Source organism: Nyctereutes procyonoides, unplaced genomic scaffold (genome assembly GCF_905146905.1).
Source record: "Nyctereutes procyonoides isolate TBG_1078 unplaced genomic scaffold, NYPRO_anot_genome, whole genome shotgun sequence".
NCBI classification, from domain to species: Eukaryota; Metazoa; Chordata; class Mammalia; order Carnivora; family Canidae; genus Nyctereutes; species Nyctereutes procyonoides.
The window spans coordinates 24,356,743-24,374,684 of NW_026575030.1; the positions used below are offsets into that span (position 1 = coordinate 24,356,743).

Consider the following 17,942-nt stretch of genomic DNA (forward strand, 5'->3'; position numbering starts at 1 on the left):
TAATAAGACCTAAAGCAGCGAGTGAAATAAGTCAATCAGAGAAGGACAAAAAATTATATGGTCTCATTCATTTGGGGAATATAAAAAATAGTGAAAGGAAATAAAGGGGAAAGGAGAGAAAATGAGTGGGAAATATCAGAGAGAGAGACAGAACATGAGAGACTCCTAACTCTGGGAAACAAACCAAGGGTTGCTGAAGGGGAAGAGGGTAGGGGGATGGGGTTCCTGGGTGATGGGCACTGAGGAGGGCACTTGATGGGATGAGCACTGGGTGTTATGCTATATGTTGGCAAATCGAACTCCAATAAAAAAAAAAGACCTAAAGCAGCAAGTTATTGTGATGTTTAAATGAGTTATTATTTATTTATAAAATGCTTAGAACAGTACCTGGCACAAAGTAAGTGCTACATCTAAGTATTTGTCAAGCAAATAGAATAGGGAGTGGAATGGGAAGGGCTTCCTGCTGGACAATGTTCTCCAGAGCCTTGTCTTATCCCCTTCCTCACACATACAGTCTTCTTCCCCAAGAGCTAAAGTTAGCAGGTTATTGGCCATGGGAAGTAGAAGCTTCTGTTCTGACCTATATCAGTGAACTGGTCAGTTAGCACATCTAGAGACCTCACATTCATGGACTCAACAAGCTCCAAGGAGCTAAGCAGAAAACAGAAATCGCAAAAGGCCTGTCCCAGGCAGCATGAATCGGAGAGAGCATCTCTCCCTAGAGCCTTGACCCCTCATCACACACAGCAGGCATGAGGACAGTGGCCAAGGGCCTGGTGTGTAGCCACCTGAAGGAAGTGAACCCATGGGCAGGCCATTTAGTCAGGGGCAGCCTGTCTGCTGCTGTGGACGAGCTCAAGCTTAGCTCACCCTCCCAGTCTGCCCCCCCTCAAAATTGGTATGTCTTCTCTCTCAGTATTGAGGGCGGGGAAGATGAACAGCAGGAAGGGGCAGGAGAGGAAAAACCAAAGGCGCCTAGTCACAGGGTGTGTGCAGGAACCTCAACCAACCCCAGCTATAGATGAAGAAACTGAAACTCAGAGAGGAGCAGCAAACAGGGAAGATCTGAGTTTTTGTGAGAGGGACTCTTCTAAAACTTCTTTTTTTGGGGGAAGGGGGTTCTCTTTAAGAGACAGAATATAGATTTCAAATACAAAATGCCTATGGCCACTACAGTACCACGCAACAGAAGGAGAATGTCATGGAGAGAAAAGTCACAGTGGAAAGAGATAGTGGTTTTAATATTGTGGTTAAAATATACTTAACGGAGATTTTATCAAAGAATAAGACATGTGACCATGTCTAGGGCTTGAAGGGGACTTTGGAAAGAGCTTGTCTAAGTGAGAAACCCTGAACCTCAGCTTCATTCAGTTCATGGTGAATCAGGTGATGCGACTAGCTGAAGGTCACTGAAGTAGGGAGTAGCAGGGCTGGGCTCCTTGATCCCCCCAGTAAGCAGGGGCAACTGTGATCTATGGGCATGGGCTGGTAGGGAAGGCTGTGCAGGGTGAGAGAGAGGGTAGGGAACATGGAAACCAATGTTCCCTAATGAAAGGTTTTTAGAAGCCTGTCACCTGTTTTCTAAAAGCCTGAGAATGCCAGGAATGGGAACAGAGAAGACCAGAAGGAAGTGTGTGTGGAGCTAAAAAGTTAAGCCTCAGAGGCGTCAGAGCAGGGGCCTTCCCCCCAGCTCCCTAAGTGCTGCTGGACAGGCCAGTCTACCCTACTTTGTGCATCTAGTGCCACACGGGTGTAAGATGGCAGAGGAGAAGGGTGCACAGAGGGTTGCATCCCCTCTAGGCTAGACCTACCATCAGCTGAGATACCTGTTCTCTAGCATGATGCTTGCTTCTTCTCCAGGAAAGTCTTTTTTTGGCATGTGGTATTAGGCTACACTGGATAGAAATAAGTAAAACCTACCAAGTCTCAGGCCTGGGCTTGTCGTAGCCAACTCATTGGTAAACATAGAAGGATTCTAGGACTTTACAAAGCCAAAAGGTTCTTACCATAGAGCAGGAGGGTCATCACAAAGAGAATGTTATTCAGTCCCATAGTGCTAGAGTTAAAAAAAAAAAGAAAAGATAAAACTTGATTAGAAAAATGACTGAAAACCAAAATATGACAAATAGAGTTTGGGATTCACTTAGGCCCCGGTGCGTAGCAGAGATCATGCTATATGTTCACCAAGGCCATTTCCTCTTCCTCCTAGCTCCACAGATAAGCCCTACATCCCAGCCTCACCTGCAGTTAGGTGGCCCATGTGTTTGGGTTCTGGCCAATGGAATTGTAGGCAGAAAAGACTGGTGTTACTTCCCGACCTGCCACTAAAGCCTTCTCTCTCTTTCCTTCCTCTCTTGCCTTCTTGGACGCAGAGAATCCAGAGGAGGAGTGCAAGGCCCTAGAGGATGGCAAAGCCTCACTATGAAAAGAATCTGGATTGGTGAACAAATTAACAAAGCAGTTCTTTCCACCCTAAAGTGAGGAAAACATAAACTTCTATTGTGTTAAGCTATGAAATTTGGGGGATTGTTTATTGGAGTAGCTGGCATCACTTAGGTTGCCCAAGACAATGGATATGATGGGACAAATGAAGAGTATTTACGTTTAGAAATCAACTTGCCTTTGGTTTCCCTGTGATTCTCAAACTTTACCATGTGTAAAAATCTTCTGGAAGATCATGTTAAAGCAGTTATCTGGGCCTTGTCCACAGAGATTCTGATGTAATAGGCTCGGTAAAACCTGTGTCTAACTCACAGGTGATGCTGCTGTTGCTGGTGTAAGAACCCCACTTTGAGAGCATGATTGGAGCCAAGGAGAACAGCAGGCACTGCTTATTAACTTCTGTGCTCTCTTCTTTCCCTCCCTCTTTCTTGACTCACCCGCTTACCCCAACTTAGACCAAAAAGGCTATAGTGGCTTACAGGGAAGCATAGGATAAGGGAAAATGACCAAAATTAGAAACAGCTAAGAAACAAACCAAATGTAAGAATATAAAATGGAGCCTGGTACAAGTCCAGTGCTAAATGCTTAGCATTTAGAAATCTGCCCACCCTGCGTGGTTCAGGTCACAAGTTTGGCCTATAGCCTTTCAACAGCCAACGTAAAAATGAAAACCTAATTGGTGAATTAGTTTACAGATCTGTTCATTAGGATAAAACAAACCAATGCTCAGGAGAAGATGCGCAACTATTTGTGATCCAATAGCAGAAATTTCTTCCTTGGGGGTGGTTTGTCTAGAAGCCATTCCTGATCCCTTTGGGCTATGCTAGACACCTGTCCTCTGCTCCCAAAGCACTCAGCACAGAGTGTGGGGCTAAAAGTGTCTGTTAGGTTTCTTCCCTTCTAGACTATACCCTCTTTCTTCAGTCAAAAAATTTTGAATAGATCATACCTGCACATACCTAAAATTAAAAGGTACAGGTGATAAAGAGTGGAAAGCAGTTCTTTCTCCCAACCCAGTGTGCTAGCTGTCTAGTTTCCCCCACTGTTACCTGTTCATAGCTTCTTGCCTCTAGTTGCAGTTATTTTAGACAAAAACAAAATGGAAACATCTACCCATATTCTTTTTTCATTTTATTTAAAAGATTTTTACATGGTAGCAATTTATACACAATTTTGCGCCCTTGCCACTACCTCAGAAATTGTTCTGTATCAGCGTGTAGTGGATATCTTCCTTCTAACCGTTGCATATTCTATTGTCTTCTATTGGATGACAATAATTTATTTTGCCAGCCTCTATAAATGGACATTTAAGGGTTTCCAGTATTCTGCTACAATGAAAAACCTTGATCATATGCCAAAATACTTATGTGAGGGTAAGCTATCTTCCTAGAAGTAGAAATAGCCTGACCGAAGGACCAAAGGGTAATTGCAACTTTAACCTTCAAAGACATTGAAAAATTGTTCTCCCCTAAGATTGTATGTTTATGGTCCCCTGCAACAAACACGGACATGCTTATTTTCACATAGGTTTTTGCCAACATAGCATGTTTTCTAACTTGTGAGCTTTACCAATAGGGAAACTTAAAATGACATCTCATTGTCATTTTTAAAAATTATTTTTCATTGTGGCAAAATACACATAACATAAAATTTACCATCTTACTCATTTTTTTTAAGTGTACAGTGGTATTAAGTACATTGTTGTGCAACCGTCACCACCATCCATCTCCAGAACTGCTTTCATCTTGCAAAACTGAAAGTCCTTACTTACTAAACACTAACTCCCTACTCTCCCCTCCACCCAGGCCCTGGAAACCACCATTCCACCTTTTGTCTCCATGAATTTAACTACTCTAGCTACCTCACATGAGTGGAACCCTACAGTGTTTGTCTTTTTTTGCGATTTGCTTTTTTCACTTAGCATAATTTATTCAAGGTTCATCTGTGTTGTAGTATGTGTCAGAATTTCCTTCATTTTTAAAGCTGAATAATATCCCCACTGTGTGTGTGTGTGTGTATATATAAATATATATATATATATATATATATATATATATATATGCCACATTTTGTTTATCCCTTAGTCTGTTGATGGATTTTTGAGTTGCTTCCACCTTTGGGCTGTTGTGCACAATGCTGCTATGAACATGGAAGTATGAATATCTCTTTGAGGCCCTGCTTTCATTTCTTTTGGGTATATAGTCAGAAGTGGAATTACTGGATCATATGGTAATTCTATTTTTAATTTTTGAGGAACCGACATACTGTTTTCCACAGCAGCTGCGTAATTTTATATTCCCATGAAGAGTGTACAATTGCGCTGTTCCAATTCCTCCACGTCTTTGTCAACACCTGTTATTTATTTACTTTTCCCTTATGGTATCCATTCTAACGGATGTGAGGTGGTTCTCACTATAATTTTGAAATGAATTTCTTTTAGTATGAGTTTGAACATCTTTTCAAATGTAGGAGAGATAACATTTCTTTCTTTCTTTCTTTTTTTTAAGAGGGAGAGAGAGACAGACACCCAGCGGGCAGCCGGAAGCAGGTTCAGTCTCTCAACCCTGAGATCATAACCTGAGCTGAAATCAAAAGCTGGATGCTCAACTGACTGAGCCACCCAGGAGACCCATGAGATAACATTTCTTGTTTAATGTACTGTCCATACATTTCTTCTACTTACTTTAAATTTTGAGCCTTTGGCTTTTTACAAATTTTTCTTAATTTATAGGAGCTCTTTAATATTCAAAAAATTAGTGTTAATTAGTAACTACTTAGAGAGGTCGACAATGAGTTGCAAACATATTCAATTGCTGAAGCACACAGTAGGTGTTCAGTATATGAACCTCACATTTGCTCCTGATTACTCTCTCTCTCCCCTCCAATGATTTCAATAGGTTATGGAGCTTGAACATTAACTGTTGGGCCAAAGCTGACACCAGTCAGTGGTAGAGTCTGGAAAGAGAGTTTTCTGTTTGATTCCTGTGCACTTCCTCATAATAAATCAGCACCAGCATCCTGTTTATCATAGAATCTGAAGACTGGGAATCCTTTGAGTCTGAACTGTCATCTAATATAGGAATCTCCCATTGTTTGCAAACCAAAAATCAGCATGCTTGACCTAACCAAAGATTTGGTTTTCCTTGGGGTGATGTGTTGAACAGCGACACAAAATCAAATTATATTTCACTATAAATTTAACAAATCACCTTTAGTTCAAATTACAACATGAATCAGTATGGCCCAAGATATCTTGGACAAATGGTCCCTGTAATTCATGCACTTGGGAGAAGCACTGGGTATGACAAGGAAATCAATACTATTTTAACTTCTCTATTTGGAAATTCTCTCTTCCCCTGAGCGAGAAACTGCCTCTCCTTAACTTCCTCTCATTAATACTGGTGTCATTCTTTGGAGTTATGCAGAGAAACCTTAACACACTTCTGGCAAAACCCTTTATGAATCTGGGGACAGAGATTACATTCCTTCCCAAAATTCTGGCCCAGCAGTGACGGTCTTTCTAGTAAACTTTCCTAACAGTGATTTGAAGATTGGACACTGTCCTGGACAACACTTTGGACACTTTGTTTGTCAGAGACCCTAATAAAATATGGTGATAAAATACTAGAGATTGACATGGTCTTTTACTCCTTACGTGAAGGATTTCTCTCAACTCTAGCCATGGTGTACATGTGAGGATGGGGACTTGGGTTAGGAAACCAGTTTCTTCAATGTTGTTGGCTCTGAAGAAGAGTAGAGATGTCATTGCTCCCACAGGAATGAACTCCCAACCACAACCTCAAGTCATTGCTTTCTCCAGAGGGCCTGCGAAGTAGAAACCCTGGCTTTTGAAGGGAGAGAGCAAAAAGGGGAATGAGAGAGGAAAGAACCTAAGAATTTACGGGGGGATTCTCTGAGAAGAGATTTCTGTCAGCTGTGTTCACAATAAGGTCTGTAGGTGGGTAAACTGGTCAAAAACCTAAAGCAAGTAGCCTCTGGGTAGCTGGAGGTTCACTACAGAAACCAAAGAAGAGCACTGTATGGCACTTTTCCTTACTGTATGTGCTTGGCCCATCATAGACCGTGAGTTAGTCAGCTGAATGACTATTTACACTCTTGTTCCTCACAACAAGGTGGGATTATCCACCCCCACATTGTAGATGAAGAAATGGAGCCTCATAGAGGTTAAGAGCTTGCCCTAGCCAGCCAGTAGTAAGTGATAGAGTTGAGGTTTAAGCCCACACAGCCTCATTGTGTTCTTTTTCACATTGGTATAGTTCCTTTAAAAGTTCCAGCCAGGTTCAGCTGTGCTATGGGAGCAAAGAGAAAGGATTCTGAGTCTACCCACTCTTTTATTTCTCTCTGAAGTTTGATTGATTGATTGGTTGGTTGATTGATGGATTTGAGAGAAAGAGAAGGTTTACTAAATTTGCTGGTGTCTAAGGAGAATTGTTCATTTACTGGATTTAGTTAATGACAGCTTGTTCTGGAGGTTGTGGGGGATATAGAGGGGCTTTGCTCCCTCACACAGTACTACAAAGAAAGACAGAGTGTACAAATATAACTACAATTTAAGTTCTAGGATCAGTGTGGAGGGTGGCAATGTATACCACTCTCTGGCACATACAAGAGTCCTTGTTTTAAGCAAAGCAGGAGGTGATGCTACAGCCTCCCAGGGCCTTGGCTTGCCTCTGGTTTGACACACTGAGTCAATTCTTTCTCAGAGCAGCACCAGAACCTAAAGCTATACTGTTAGAGCAGCTGTCATTACCTTTGACGTACTGGGGAGGAATAGGGTAAGCTTATTTCCTTTTTTAAAAAAGTATCTGAAATACAAAATAATAAGGCTGCTGGGAATGGAATGTATCTGGATTTTAACAAGTCTTCTGACAGGTGTCATGATATGCTTGAGAGCAATACTGAGAAATGTGGGATTGATATTAGTACAGTTAATGGCTGAAAAGTTGTGCCCTAATATTGTTCATTCATTCAACAAATATTTATTGAGCCAGGCATTGTGCTAGGTGCTCAGAATAAAATGATGAACAAAGCCAGGAACAGCTTCTCGTCACATGGTTACTTATGGTTTAGTGGAGGAGTGAAATAAGCACACAAATAAGTGTAAAATTGTAATGATGACAAGCGCTACAAAGGAGAGATTCATGGTTCTTTGAATGCTTATTATAGGACTAGTCTAAACTGAGATTTGAAGAATGATGTGATAAATATGGACACATATCCTTTGCTATTCCTGCCCTGAAGAGGTAAAGTTTAACCTCCTCTACTTAAATCTGGGCAGACTTTGAGACTTGTTTGGCCAATAGAATGCAACAGAAAGGATGTTTTGGACTTGAGAGGCTAGATCATAATAAGTCTTATGGCTTCTATTTTTCTTGGGATACTTTTTCTGGGGCTCTGAGCCATCATGTAAGATGTCCTACTGCCCTGACACTATCATGCCAAAGAGGCCAAGTGTTTGGGTTAACGGTCCCAGCTGAGTCCTGCCTTCCAGCCATTATTGCCAACCCACCAGACATAGGAATAAAATCTTGGATTCTCTAAGTCAGAGGTCAGCAAACTACAGCCTGCAGAGCAAACCTGGCCACCACCTACTTTTTACAAATAAAGTTTTGTTGGAATGTGGCTATACCTGTTTGTTTAATTATTGTCTATGGCTGCTTGTCCATTACAGTCATAGAGATGAGTAGCTGTGGTAGGAACCATATGACCTGAAAAGCTGCAGATGTAAAAAAAAAAAAAAAGAAAGAAAGAAAAGCTGCAGATGTTTTCTATTTAGTCTTTTATAGAAAAAAATGCTGACCCTTGCTCTATCTAGGTTAGCACTGTCCAACAGAAATATAATACAACCACATATGTAATTGGAAAATTTCAAGTAGCCAGTAAAAAAATTTTTAAAGGTAAAAATTAATTTTAATGATATAGTTTAATTAATTCAGTATATCTAAAATATTATAATCTCAACATATAATCAATATAAAATTATTAATGGGTATTTTACATTCTTGTTTCTGCACAAAATCTTGTGGGTATTTTGCACTTATAGCTCTTATATGAGCTACATTTCAAGTGATCGGTGGTAGCCACACGTGGCTAGCGCCTACTGAATTGGACAGTGCAGCTCTAGACCAGCCCATTCACTAGATTAACACTAACCACCATGTGACTTCAGTTGATGCCATGAGGAACAGAAAAATCACTCAAAAGCCTACCCAGATTTCTGGCCTACAACATTGTAAGACAGAGTAAAATATTCATTGTTTTAAGCTGCTAAGTTTGGGAGAGTTTGTTATACACTAATAGGTAAACAGAACAGATTAAATACGTGCTATAAAGGTGAAAGGGAGTGGCTTGGGAGGATTTTAGGCAAAAGGAACAGCTGGTGCAAAGGCACTGAGGCAAGAGGGTACATGAGGGAAGGTTGATGTGGCTTAAGTGACTAGAAGACTGGGGACACAAGCCTGGCGAGGTCAGCAGGGGCCAGATAGTGCTTATCTTAGGGGTCAGTAACAGACTTTGGTGTTTATTCTGAGTGCAACATGAATCACTGAAGAAATTAGAGGAGCGATATTTTAAAAAGATGACTTGGCTACTGTGTAGCAAATGGATAGTAGGGAAACTGGAACAGATGCCAGAAGACCAATCAGTTGGCTACTGTGGTCATGTAAATGAAAGAAGATGGCCACTTGGTCTGGGGTGGTAGTAGCAGAAGTAAAAGTGGAGAGGTTCAAGCAATATTTAGGATTATAATCAACAGGATGTGGCGATGAGGATAAGGTATTGATTGGTTGATTGATTGATTCATTCATTCAACAACTGAGTGCTACAAGTCACTCTTGTTTAAGAGATTAACACAGTGGATGCCACAGGGCTTTTTTACTTTTTTACTTGCACAAATAATGGGAAATTCATTTCTGTAAGTAGAGTAGGATAGCTTAATGGAGTCTGCAATGTCAGACCAGTTTGTATTTGATATGGTAGAAAATTGAGAGTTTGGGATTAATGGTTTAGGAGCAGAAAAAATATTTAATCAAAGTTTAAAGAAAATAAGCCTGTCAGTGGCCTGAGGAAGGAGGTGAGGGCTGATGTGAGGGGGATCAAGAAAGCCAATATTAAAGTCTCATAGACCCAAGATGAGGACCGTGGGTATGACAAGAAAGACATGAACATGAGCGCTGCCTTGATGAAAACGTGAGCACTTCGTGGTGTCTGGTGGACACAGGAGATGATTGGCTCTGGATGTGTGTCACCCATTTTCAGCTTTGCTGAGCTCCCCTGCCCTCTATGTCTCTTTCTAGCTCAGGCTGGGTCATTTGACTAACTTGGTTTCCAATCTCTTCTTGGAGCAAATCCTCCTGGGTCTCTGTTTGTGGAGAATTTTTCCTACGTAATACTGCCTTACGTTGATAAGCTGTCCTTCCCCTCACCCACTTGGGAGCATAGTGTTTCCACACAGATGTAACAGCATCAAAGATGCGTATGTACAATGAAGAAATGTCTATGTAGACTCTTAAGGAGAAGAAGGCTGCTTTTATTCATTCCCTGATATTATAGGTGACTAAGTATTAAAATCATGAGTCCATTCCCCTCGCTCACCCAAAAGAAGGAGCACAGCATGGTGAGAGCATTTAGTTTTTCCAGTCTACTTAGAGCAAGTTTGTGTACGAGACACATCCCCGGTTCTCCTAGTCATATCTAGAATTGGATCTTTCTGAGACAAGGAGCATCCCTTTTCCAAATTATCAATGGTTGTTGAAGCCGTTTTTTTTCCTTTTTTGCCAAAAAAGTGCCTATGAGCAAGCATCATGCCAAGTTATACAAGTGAGTCTGTGCACCTCTGATCAAATGCTCCGCCTACCGCAAATAAGACCCACAGAACTCACTAAAAGGCATTTATGCCAATCCTGGCCCTGTAAGAGGGCCCCTTCCTGTTCTCTCAGAACCAGAATCATGGTCAAAGAGAGAAAGCTAGTGTTTCAAGGGCACAATTTGAGGGACGTCCCCACTCCCCATTCCGTGTACCAGCTCTACCCCGGTGCTTGGAATTCCCAAATTACTCATTCCTTGGGTTAAGGCATTTTTGAAAGCCCCTATTAAAATGCAAACGCTAACTAGAAAGGAGCAATGTTTTTTGGTTTTAGCCCTTAAGAGTTAAGTTCAAGTTAATTTATCTAAATAGGAAATGGAACTCAGAAAGGAATCATACTCAAAAAAAGTAGGGAGACTAGTGAATGGGAACTTTCCTCTTCTGATGGGGAGATGGAAAGTGCTGAAGACATATTTTTCCTCTATACCTATTCAAAATGGTGTCTATTTCCCAAAGCTCACCCTGAGTATATGCCAATCTACGGTTCAGAAACAAGGCTCTACATAAGGTTAGAGATGAGGATAAAGGTCCAGTAAGGAATGATGTGCCCAGCCTAAGGCCCTATCCTTCTGTCCGGCCCCCTAAATACTCTTGTTTGCCTGACCACGAAAGGTGAATTGTCAACACTTGCCTAGACTCTGGATAACCGCCCAGGAACCTTCCGACCACCCTCCTTACTTGCTTCAGACATGTTTTGTTCTTGTTCTGTTTCTTCACAGCTTTAGGCTCCTAGCCCAGAAACACCTAAACCTGGCCTCTATCCCATTTTTGAAACATGGTATTTCAAACATCTCAATTCTCTCCTAAAGAACCTGGCGTGGGTTACCTTTTCACCTTTTATGCTCTTTCCACACTCACCTTAGCCTCAACTCCATAAAATCCAATCCTCATCTCCACCAGGAAGAGACATCTGACATTCAGGGGTATTAGAGTAGCCAAAATATCAAGCTCAAAGACATGGTTATTAAACAGTGAGTAAAATCACAAAGAGCCATTTCCTTGCCTTCAAAGCACAGTCGCCATATAGTCATGTTAGTGTGACTGTTTAATTAGCACTGTTTTCCCAATAAGGCTAAAAGCTTCAAGAGTACAAGGACCATGTCTTTTATGCTCCCTGTTAAAACCCCACTACATGGGACATAGGTAAGCCCTCAATAAATATATTTAGAACACACCAATGAACAAACATTTATAAAAGCTTCCATTATACATGGTATAGCTCATATAAATAGCATTCATGGTACCTGCAACAGCAAACAGTTAAAATAATACAGAACTGTGAGCTTGCACACATAATTAGACTCATGTAAGTCCAGAGCCTTCGTCCCAAGTTTGAGGTTACACGTCAGAGGAATAGACCATCTCCTTAGCTATTACAATTTGAGGGGAGTGGGAAGTTCCCTTGGCCAAAAATTATTTTCACCTGTCTCTCCTTAAATAACTATTAGTGGAGACACTATTTTAAGCCTATTTGCAAATGCAAATACGTTCATGGTATACAGAACACGAGAAACCACTGCCTGGGCTCTTTTTTGACCTAAGACTTTCTTTTCAAATGGGCTGTTGGTCTCTGGTGCCAAGAGGAGCCAATAGTGTGATGGGGCACTTAGATGGGAAGAAGAAATGGACAAAAGAGAAAAAAAGAGGGACAGGTAGAGAAATGCCAAATAAGAAAGCAGAGAGCGCTGCAGAGGCTGTGGCTTTTGCCTGGGTTGTCTGAACTTCCCACTGGCACGAGGGGCCCAGGCAGGGCCAGCGTCTTGGATGGTTTCTCCTGCAGCAGAGCTACTTGGAGCCTCCGGCAGCCAGAGGCCAGGGGCGGCTGCAGGTTGTTTGGTAAGTGGCGCCTTCTGTTTCCTGCCTGTCCTGTCCCTCAGGTCACCAAAGCAGACAAAGGGATCTGGCTGGAAGAGCCACGTCTTTGTATTGTCCTACCTCCGACATGGCCAGTCTCAGAAGCAAGCTCAGGCTTGCCCAGAAGCTCGGTGCATGTCCTCCACAGCCCTTCTTACCCGCTCCTGGCCAGCCACCAGCCCCACCTCTGAACACCTGCCCCAGACTCAGCCTCATCTAACCCCGTGCCCCCCAGGCACCCGGGCGCCCGAAGAACATACCTGTCACACATGCCCATCCACCGCAGCTCCCGGAGACCAGGTGCATAAGCCCAGTGGCATTCCCGAGGAACACAGAAGCCGGGTATTAAGAATAAACAAAGAGGAGACTTCGTGAGCTCCCCATAACGTCCTAACACCCCTTGTAGAGAAAGAAATAATGTCAGGGCTGAGGCTAGAACTCAAATGTAGAAAGGGGAACTGACAAGAAAGAAATAGCACCACAGACAGGGGCTGGTTCCAGATAACTTCTGATGGCAGGTGGGCATTTCCACCGATGAAAATGACTACGAATGCACTGGCGGAGAGTGAGTGAATGTAAAGCCCTGAGGAAACTCCCCAAAGACAGCCCAGCCACAAATATGACAAAGACTGACAGGGATCCAGGAGTGCAGGCTCTGAGGCTCATAGGTAAAGGTTCAGCTCAGTTTAACAAGTGTTTGATGGGGTACCCTGCACTGTTTCTGGCTTGGCAGGGCTGCAGGAGACAGTTTGTAATCAGAGAACCCAGACACTGGGTATTTCTCTTCTCACTGCACCCCGCCCCACCAACCATTCACTTTGCGTGTACCTCCATGGATCCTGCTAGAAGTCAATTAACATACACAGCCCGTTTTTACATTTTCCCAATCTAATCCTAACTGTCCTAATCTAGAATGTTTCTATTACCTTGGCTCCTGTTCATAGAACTAGGTGGTACTCTCAAGTCCAGGGACAAGTCACAAGCAGAGGAGTGACAGCTGTGTGAATGTCAAGTGGATTTTTCCAAACCTAGTGCTTCAGCAGGGACAGGCTTCACACCTATAATCCTGCCCCCAGTGTATGGCTTCTTTTTCTGACTCAGTCTGGCCCTGCAAAGCCCTCTGCTCAAAGTTCGGGGTGTTGGGGGGAGGGGAGGGGGATTTGTGTGCTTCTGAGCCTGCAGTATTTGCACTCAAGAGAGAAGTTCCCTCTGAGCAAGCCTCCTCCACTCCCTGGAGGCCAACTGTGCCCTGCAGGGCTGGAGAAATTAAAGTAACAAAGGAAAAGCTGTTTGTTGTCTGGGTTGAGAAGGAGCACCCAAGCAAGGACTTGTGGTGCAGGGGAAGTAGCACAGCCTGGGTTTGAAACTGGTGGCCCAAGGTCAAATGCTGGCTTGATTGCTGGGCCCTGAAAAAGTTCTGAACATCTATCTCCCCATCTCAGTCTTCTTATTCAGGAAATGTGACCAGCGTCCTTGCTGCTTTGTTCTGAAAGACAAATGGGATCTTGCATGTAAATCGCCTGGCCCTGAGCATGCTATGCAGCTACTTACTCTTCATTATTACTTTCCTGTCTTCCTTTTAGACCATCCAGTTCTCATTTTGACCTTTATTGGACCACAAAGATTATCCTTAACCACTGGAAAGGTGATGGTCTTTCTTCCCAAAAACACGTCAACTCCCTCACCTTCCGTCCAGGACCTCTTGAACCCATAGCCTTCCTGCATGGGTCCCGGGCCCTGACTCATAGGGTCTTCACTTCCTCTCAGCCATTCTGTGTGTATACCTTGGAAACTTCATCCTTTATTCGGATAGGCCCCACCTGGGGTTTTCCTCTGGATTTTACAATCATATATTTTTTTAATTTCAAAGGGTCCATTTAGTTTCCTTATTGTAACATATGAAATTACCCATGTATCAGGGCACAGGAGAATCAACTTACATTCCACTCATTTTTCAAGTTTCCTTTGTTTCTTTGTACTCAGCAGTCAAAATCTAAGATAGACTAAATTGGAAAGTCTTACTATTGGAATATTGGAATAGTAGTTACCGAATTTCAGTCACTCTAGCTACTAGTCCCACTTCATATCTATGTCAAATCTGTATTAATTTTTTTATACACTTATTTTTCTCTTGACTTACTTTTGAGTCAGTTTATTTTAAAAGGAGTCTTTATATCAACAAAAAAATTTTAAAAGCCAATATACCTTGCCATAAGTGAAGGGTGAGTAAAAAATAACACATCACACAGGGCTTTGGAATCACAGACACCTGTGTTCAAACTCTGGCTAGTTCAAACTCAACACTAGTTGATACGTGTGTGTTCTTGGGGAAGTCATCTAACTTCTCTGAACCCTAGTTTCATCACAGAAGTAATGCTAAATATCTTATAAGCTTGTTGTAAGGATTAGACAGAAAGACACATATATGGTGTCTCACACAGATCCTGACATGTAGCAGGTTTTTTTTTTTAAAAAAAAGCTGTTTTATTGTTTTCCCTTTCACATATTTTCTCTCATCTCCTCGTTTCAGCTCCTGCTTAGAGCAGGATCCTATATACTGCAACATTGAATTAATGGGAGATAAGGGGTGAGGCTGGCAGCAGAAATAAAGGACAACACGGTGCCATGGAATTCCCTTACTCCATGACTTCATTAGCATTGCTGGGTTGTCTAAGGGACCTCAGAAGTCATCCCAGCTTCTCACTGTGAAGCAAGGACCCCTTTGATATTATCTTCAGTAGACGGACATCCAGTCTTTGCTTTCTCACTTATGTTGGAAAACTCACTACCTGATAAGACAGTTATAAGAGAAAAAGGTCTTCTTTATAATAATCTCACATCTCCCCCTTCTCTCTCCTCAGCCCTATAAGTACCATCTACTTGTCTCTGTCCTGTATAGTAAACTAACTGGTATATGCATTTTTAACTTCTTTACATGGAGCCCTCCAAAGAGTTGAAAGCAGATATCTCTTCCCTCTGCTAAATAGTATCAGTGTCCTCAACTGTTCCTCATATGATGTGGTCTCTAGAACCAAAGCAACCTGGTGATTCTCTCACTGGCATCTGACTTCCTGAATTTATTAACATACCTCTTTGCAGAGAGGGCTCACAAAAAGGAATGGATGATGATAAGATCACTTTTGTTAATGAGTCAGAGATCAAATAAGCGTATAAACAGTTGTATTGGAGTGGCTGACCATGATTTTTATTTTTTCAAGTGTCATGTGAGATCACCACCTCCTGGTCCAATCTTATTTGTGTGTCAGTGTTCAGCCAGTCAAAATTACTCTAAATCCCATACATGTCTTTCATTGTATTGGTCATCTTTTCAAGCCATGTGCCGCTGAAAAATTTGATAAGAAGGCCTTACCCAAGGGTCATCAGGGCCAAAGATAGATGGGGTTCAGCAGTGATGGTGGTCAACAATATCAAATGCTAAGATGAGGTTAAGCAAAATGAAGATCAGTTCCTTGTGCTTAGTAAGGAGGAAGTTACTAGTAACCTCAGAAGGCTGCTTTCTGTGTGGGGCTGCTTCCTCCATGCCTCACTCCCAGATGTTCTCATATCTGATGAGGCCAAGGCTACAAGAAAAAGCAGCAGGAAGCGAGTGGCCAGAGATGGTAGCTGGGTCAGGGAAATAGATACCTTTGTGATGTTCTTGCTGAACTGCCCAAGAGATATTCCCCTGGGACCACATAGTTAGGCTCTCCTCTGGGGGCAGGGAAGGGCAGAGCTAGGAACTTGTGGGCATTTGGAAAGATCCAAACAGCCAAATTTTCCAATTCCAGCCATGTATTTGTTTGCTATATATAAATGACTTCCTGTGGTCACTGGTCAAGAGGAAATTTAAATATTATATGTTGTGGTAGTTCCAATATAGGACAAGATCGTTTCCACAAATAATTGTAGCAGCATTTTTTATTGAAATGTGTTTGTTTTCGAGATTTCTTGACACACAGTTTTGTTTTGTTTTGTTTTTTGCAAGAGAGAAAGCAGAAGAGACAAAAGTCAAGGCACCTTTGGGCTTTTGTGAAAGCCCATGGAAGAGATGATACAAGTGTCCTAGATAAGAAGAGAAAAGAGAGCACTTTTGAAATGCAAGAGGAAGGAAGGGCAGAGGTGTTTGGGTCCTGGGAGCAGTGGGATCCAAGCACCCTTCTCAGTGCTCCCGGGGGGCTAAAGCTTTGGAGTCATGGCTCTTGCCTACAGAGGCAGTGCGCTTGGCTCATGGGCCTCAATTGGTAACCCCCACTGACATGGGGGCCGGGAGCTGCCAGGCTTCACAGATTCCCGTGGTTTAGATAGTGAGGTTGCCAATGGCAACCAAGACAGACTTGGGACGTTAAGCCCTTTCTCCCATTTCTAGGCATTAAGTAAGCTTCCTGAATTCTGGAGGAAGGAAAGGGCACCCCTGTATGATCAAGACGGAATCACCTATCCAACTGGCAGGATGGGTCTCACGGGTGAAATTAGGTTGAGTTAAAGGAAATATGGAAAGTGATTATCTTTTACATACTTGGATTTCTGGACAGAAATTCCTACCCTATGCATAGTTCCTAAACGGTGTTTAGTTTAGAAGTCATGCAGCTCAGGGAGGTTCTGTTCTTGTTCCTAGCCCTGCTGCGTAAACTCTCACAGTGCAGGATAGCTAGCCACCACTCCCAGGGCCTGAGGCTTCCCTTTTAGTTGAACTCTTTTGGGTCCACAGAGAGGGATCCCTGACACCAGTTGAGAGAGCGTAAAACATTTGCTATGAATTTTTTCTTTTACTGCTGTTAGAGAAAGTATTTCTAAAACCCTTCCTCCTGAAAGTATAAACACCCTGACCACTGAGAGAATGAAGAGACAGCCACAAAGTGGAAAAAAGCATCTGCAAAACAGATACCTGATAAAGGACTGACATCCAAAATGTATAAAGAACTCTTAAAACCCAAGAAAAGGAATGACTCGGTCTAAAAACGGACAAAAGATCTGATCACGCACCTTACCAAAGAAGATATACAGATGGTAGATAAGCACGTTAAAAGGTGCTCAGTGGGATGCCTGGGTGGCTCAACGGTAGCAACTAAGGTGCCCTTCAGTAAGTGAATAGATAGACAAAGTGTGGTGCACCCATACAATGGAATATTATTCAATGATAAATAGAGATGAGGTCTCAAGCTATGAAAAGACAGACACAAACTTTAAATGCATATGGTTTAATGAAAGAAGTCAACCTCAAAAGGCTACATACTGTATGCTACCAATTAGATGACATTCTGGAAAAGGCAAAACCACTGAGTAAAAAGATCAGTGGTTGCCAGGAAATGTGAGGAGGGGTGAATAGCGGAGCACAGGATTTTCATGGCAGTGAAACTTTCCTTATGATCCTGTAAGGTGGATACATGTTATAAATTTGTCAAAGCCCATAGAACTGCAGAACCCAAAGAGGGGAATTAAATGTTAAGCATGAGCTTTAATAACAATGTTGGTTCTCTGATTGTAGCAAATATACCACACTTACTCACGATCATAATAGGGGCAACTGTGTGCGGGGAGAGGGTATATGGGAATTCTCTGTACTGTCTGCCCAATTTATCTGTAGGTCTAAAATTGTTTAAAAAAAAAAAAGAAGCCTAATTGATTAAACACACACACACACACACACACACACACTAACCACATGCACTGATTCCTGGTAAAGCAGCTAAGTTAATGACATGACATTTTAGAGAGCTTCTACACTAGTGGGTAAGAAAATTAGCATCAATTTCACAGTTCA

At 42.3% G+C, this 17,942-nt stretch overlaps 1 protein-coding gene across 1 annotated transcript in view; it reads right to left on the reverse strand.

Annotated features, from left to right (window-relative positions):
• The window catches only part of CD86 (CD86 molecule), a 63,675-nt gene that overhangs the window by 29,126 nt on the left and 16,607 nt on the right, over positions 1-17,942 (reverse strand). Inside the window, 2 exon segments of the mRNA XM_055315789.1 lie at positions 2,007-2,056; positions 12,442-12,580. Coding sequence (XP_055171764.1) covers positions 2,007-2,056; positions 12,442-12,580 — 189 coding nt within the window.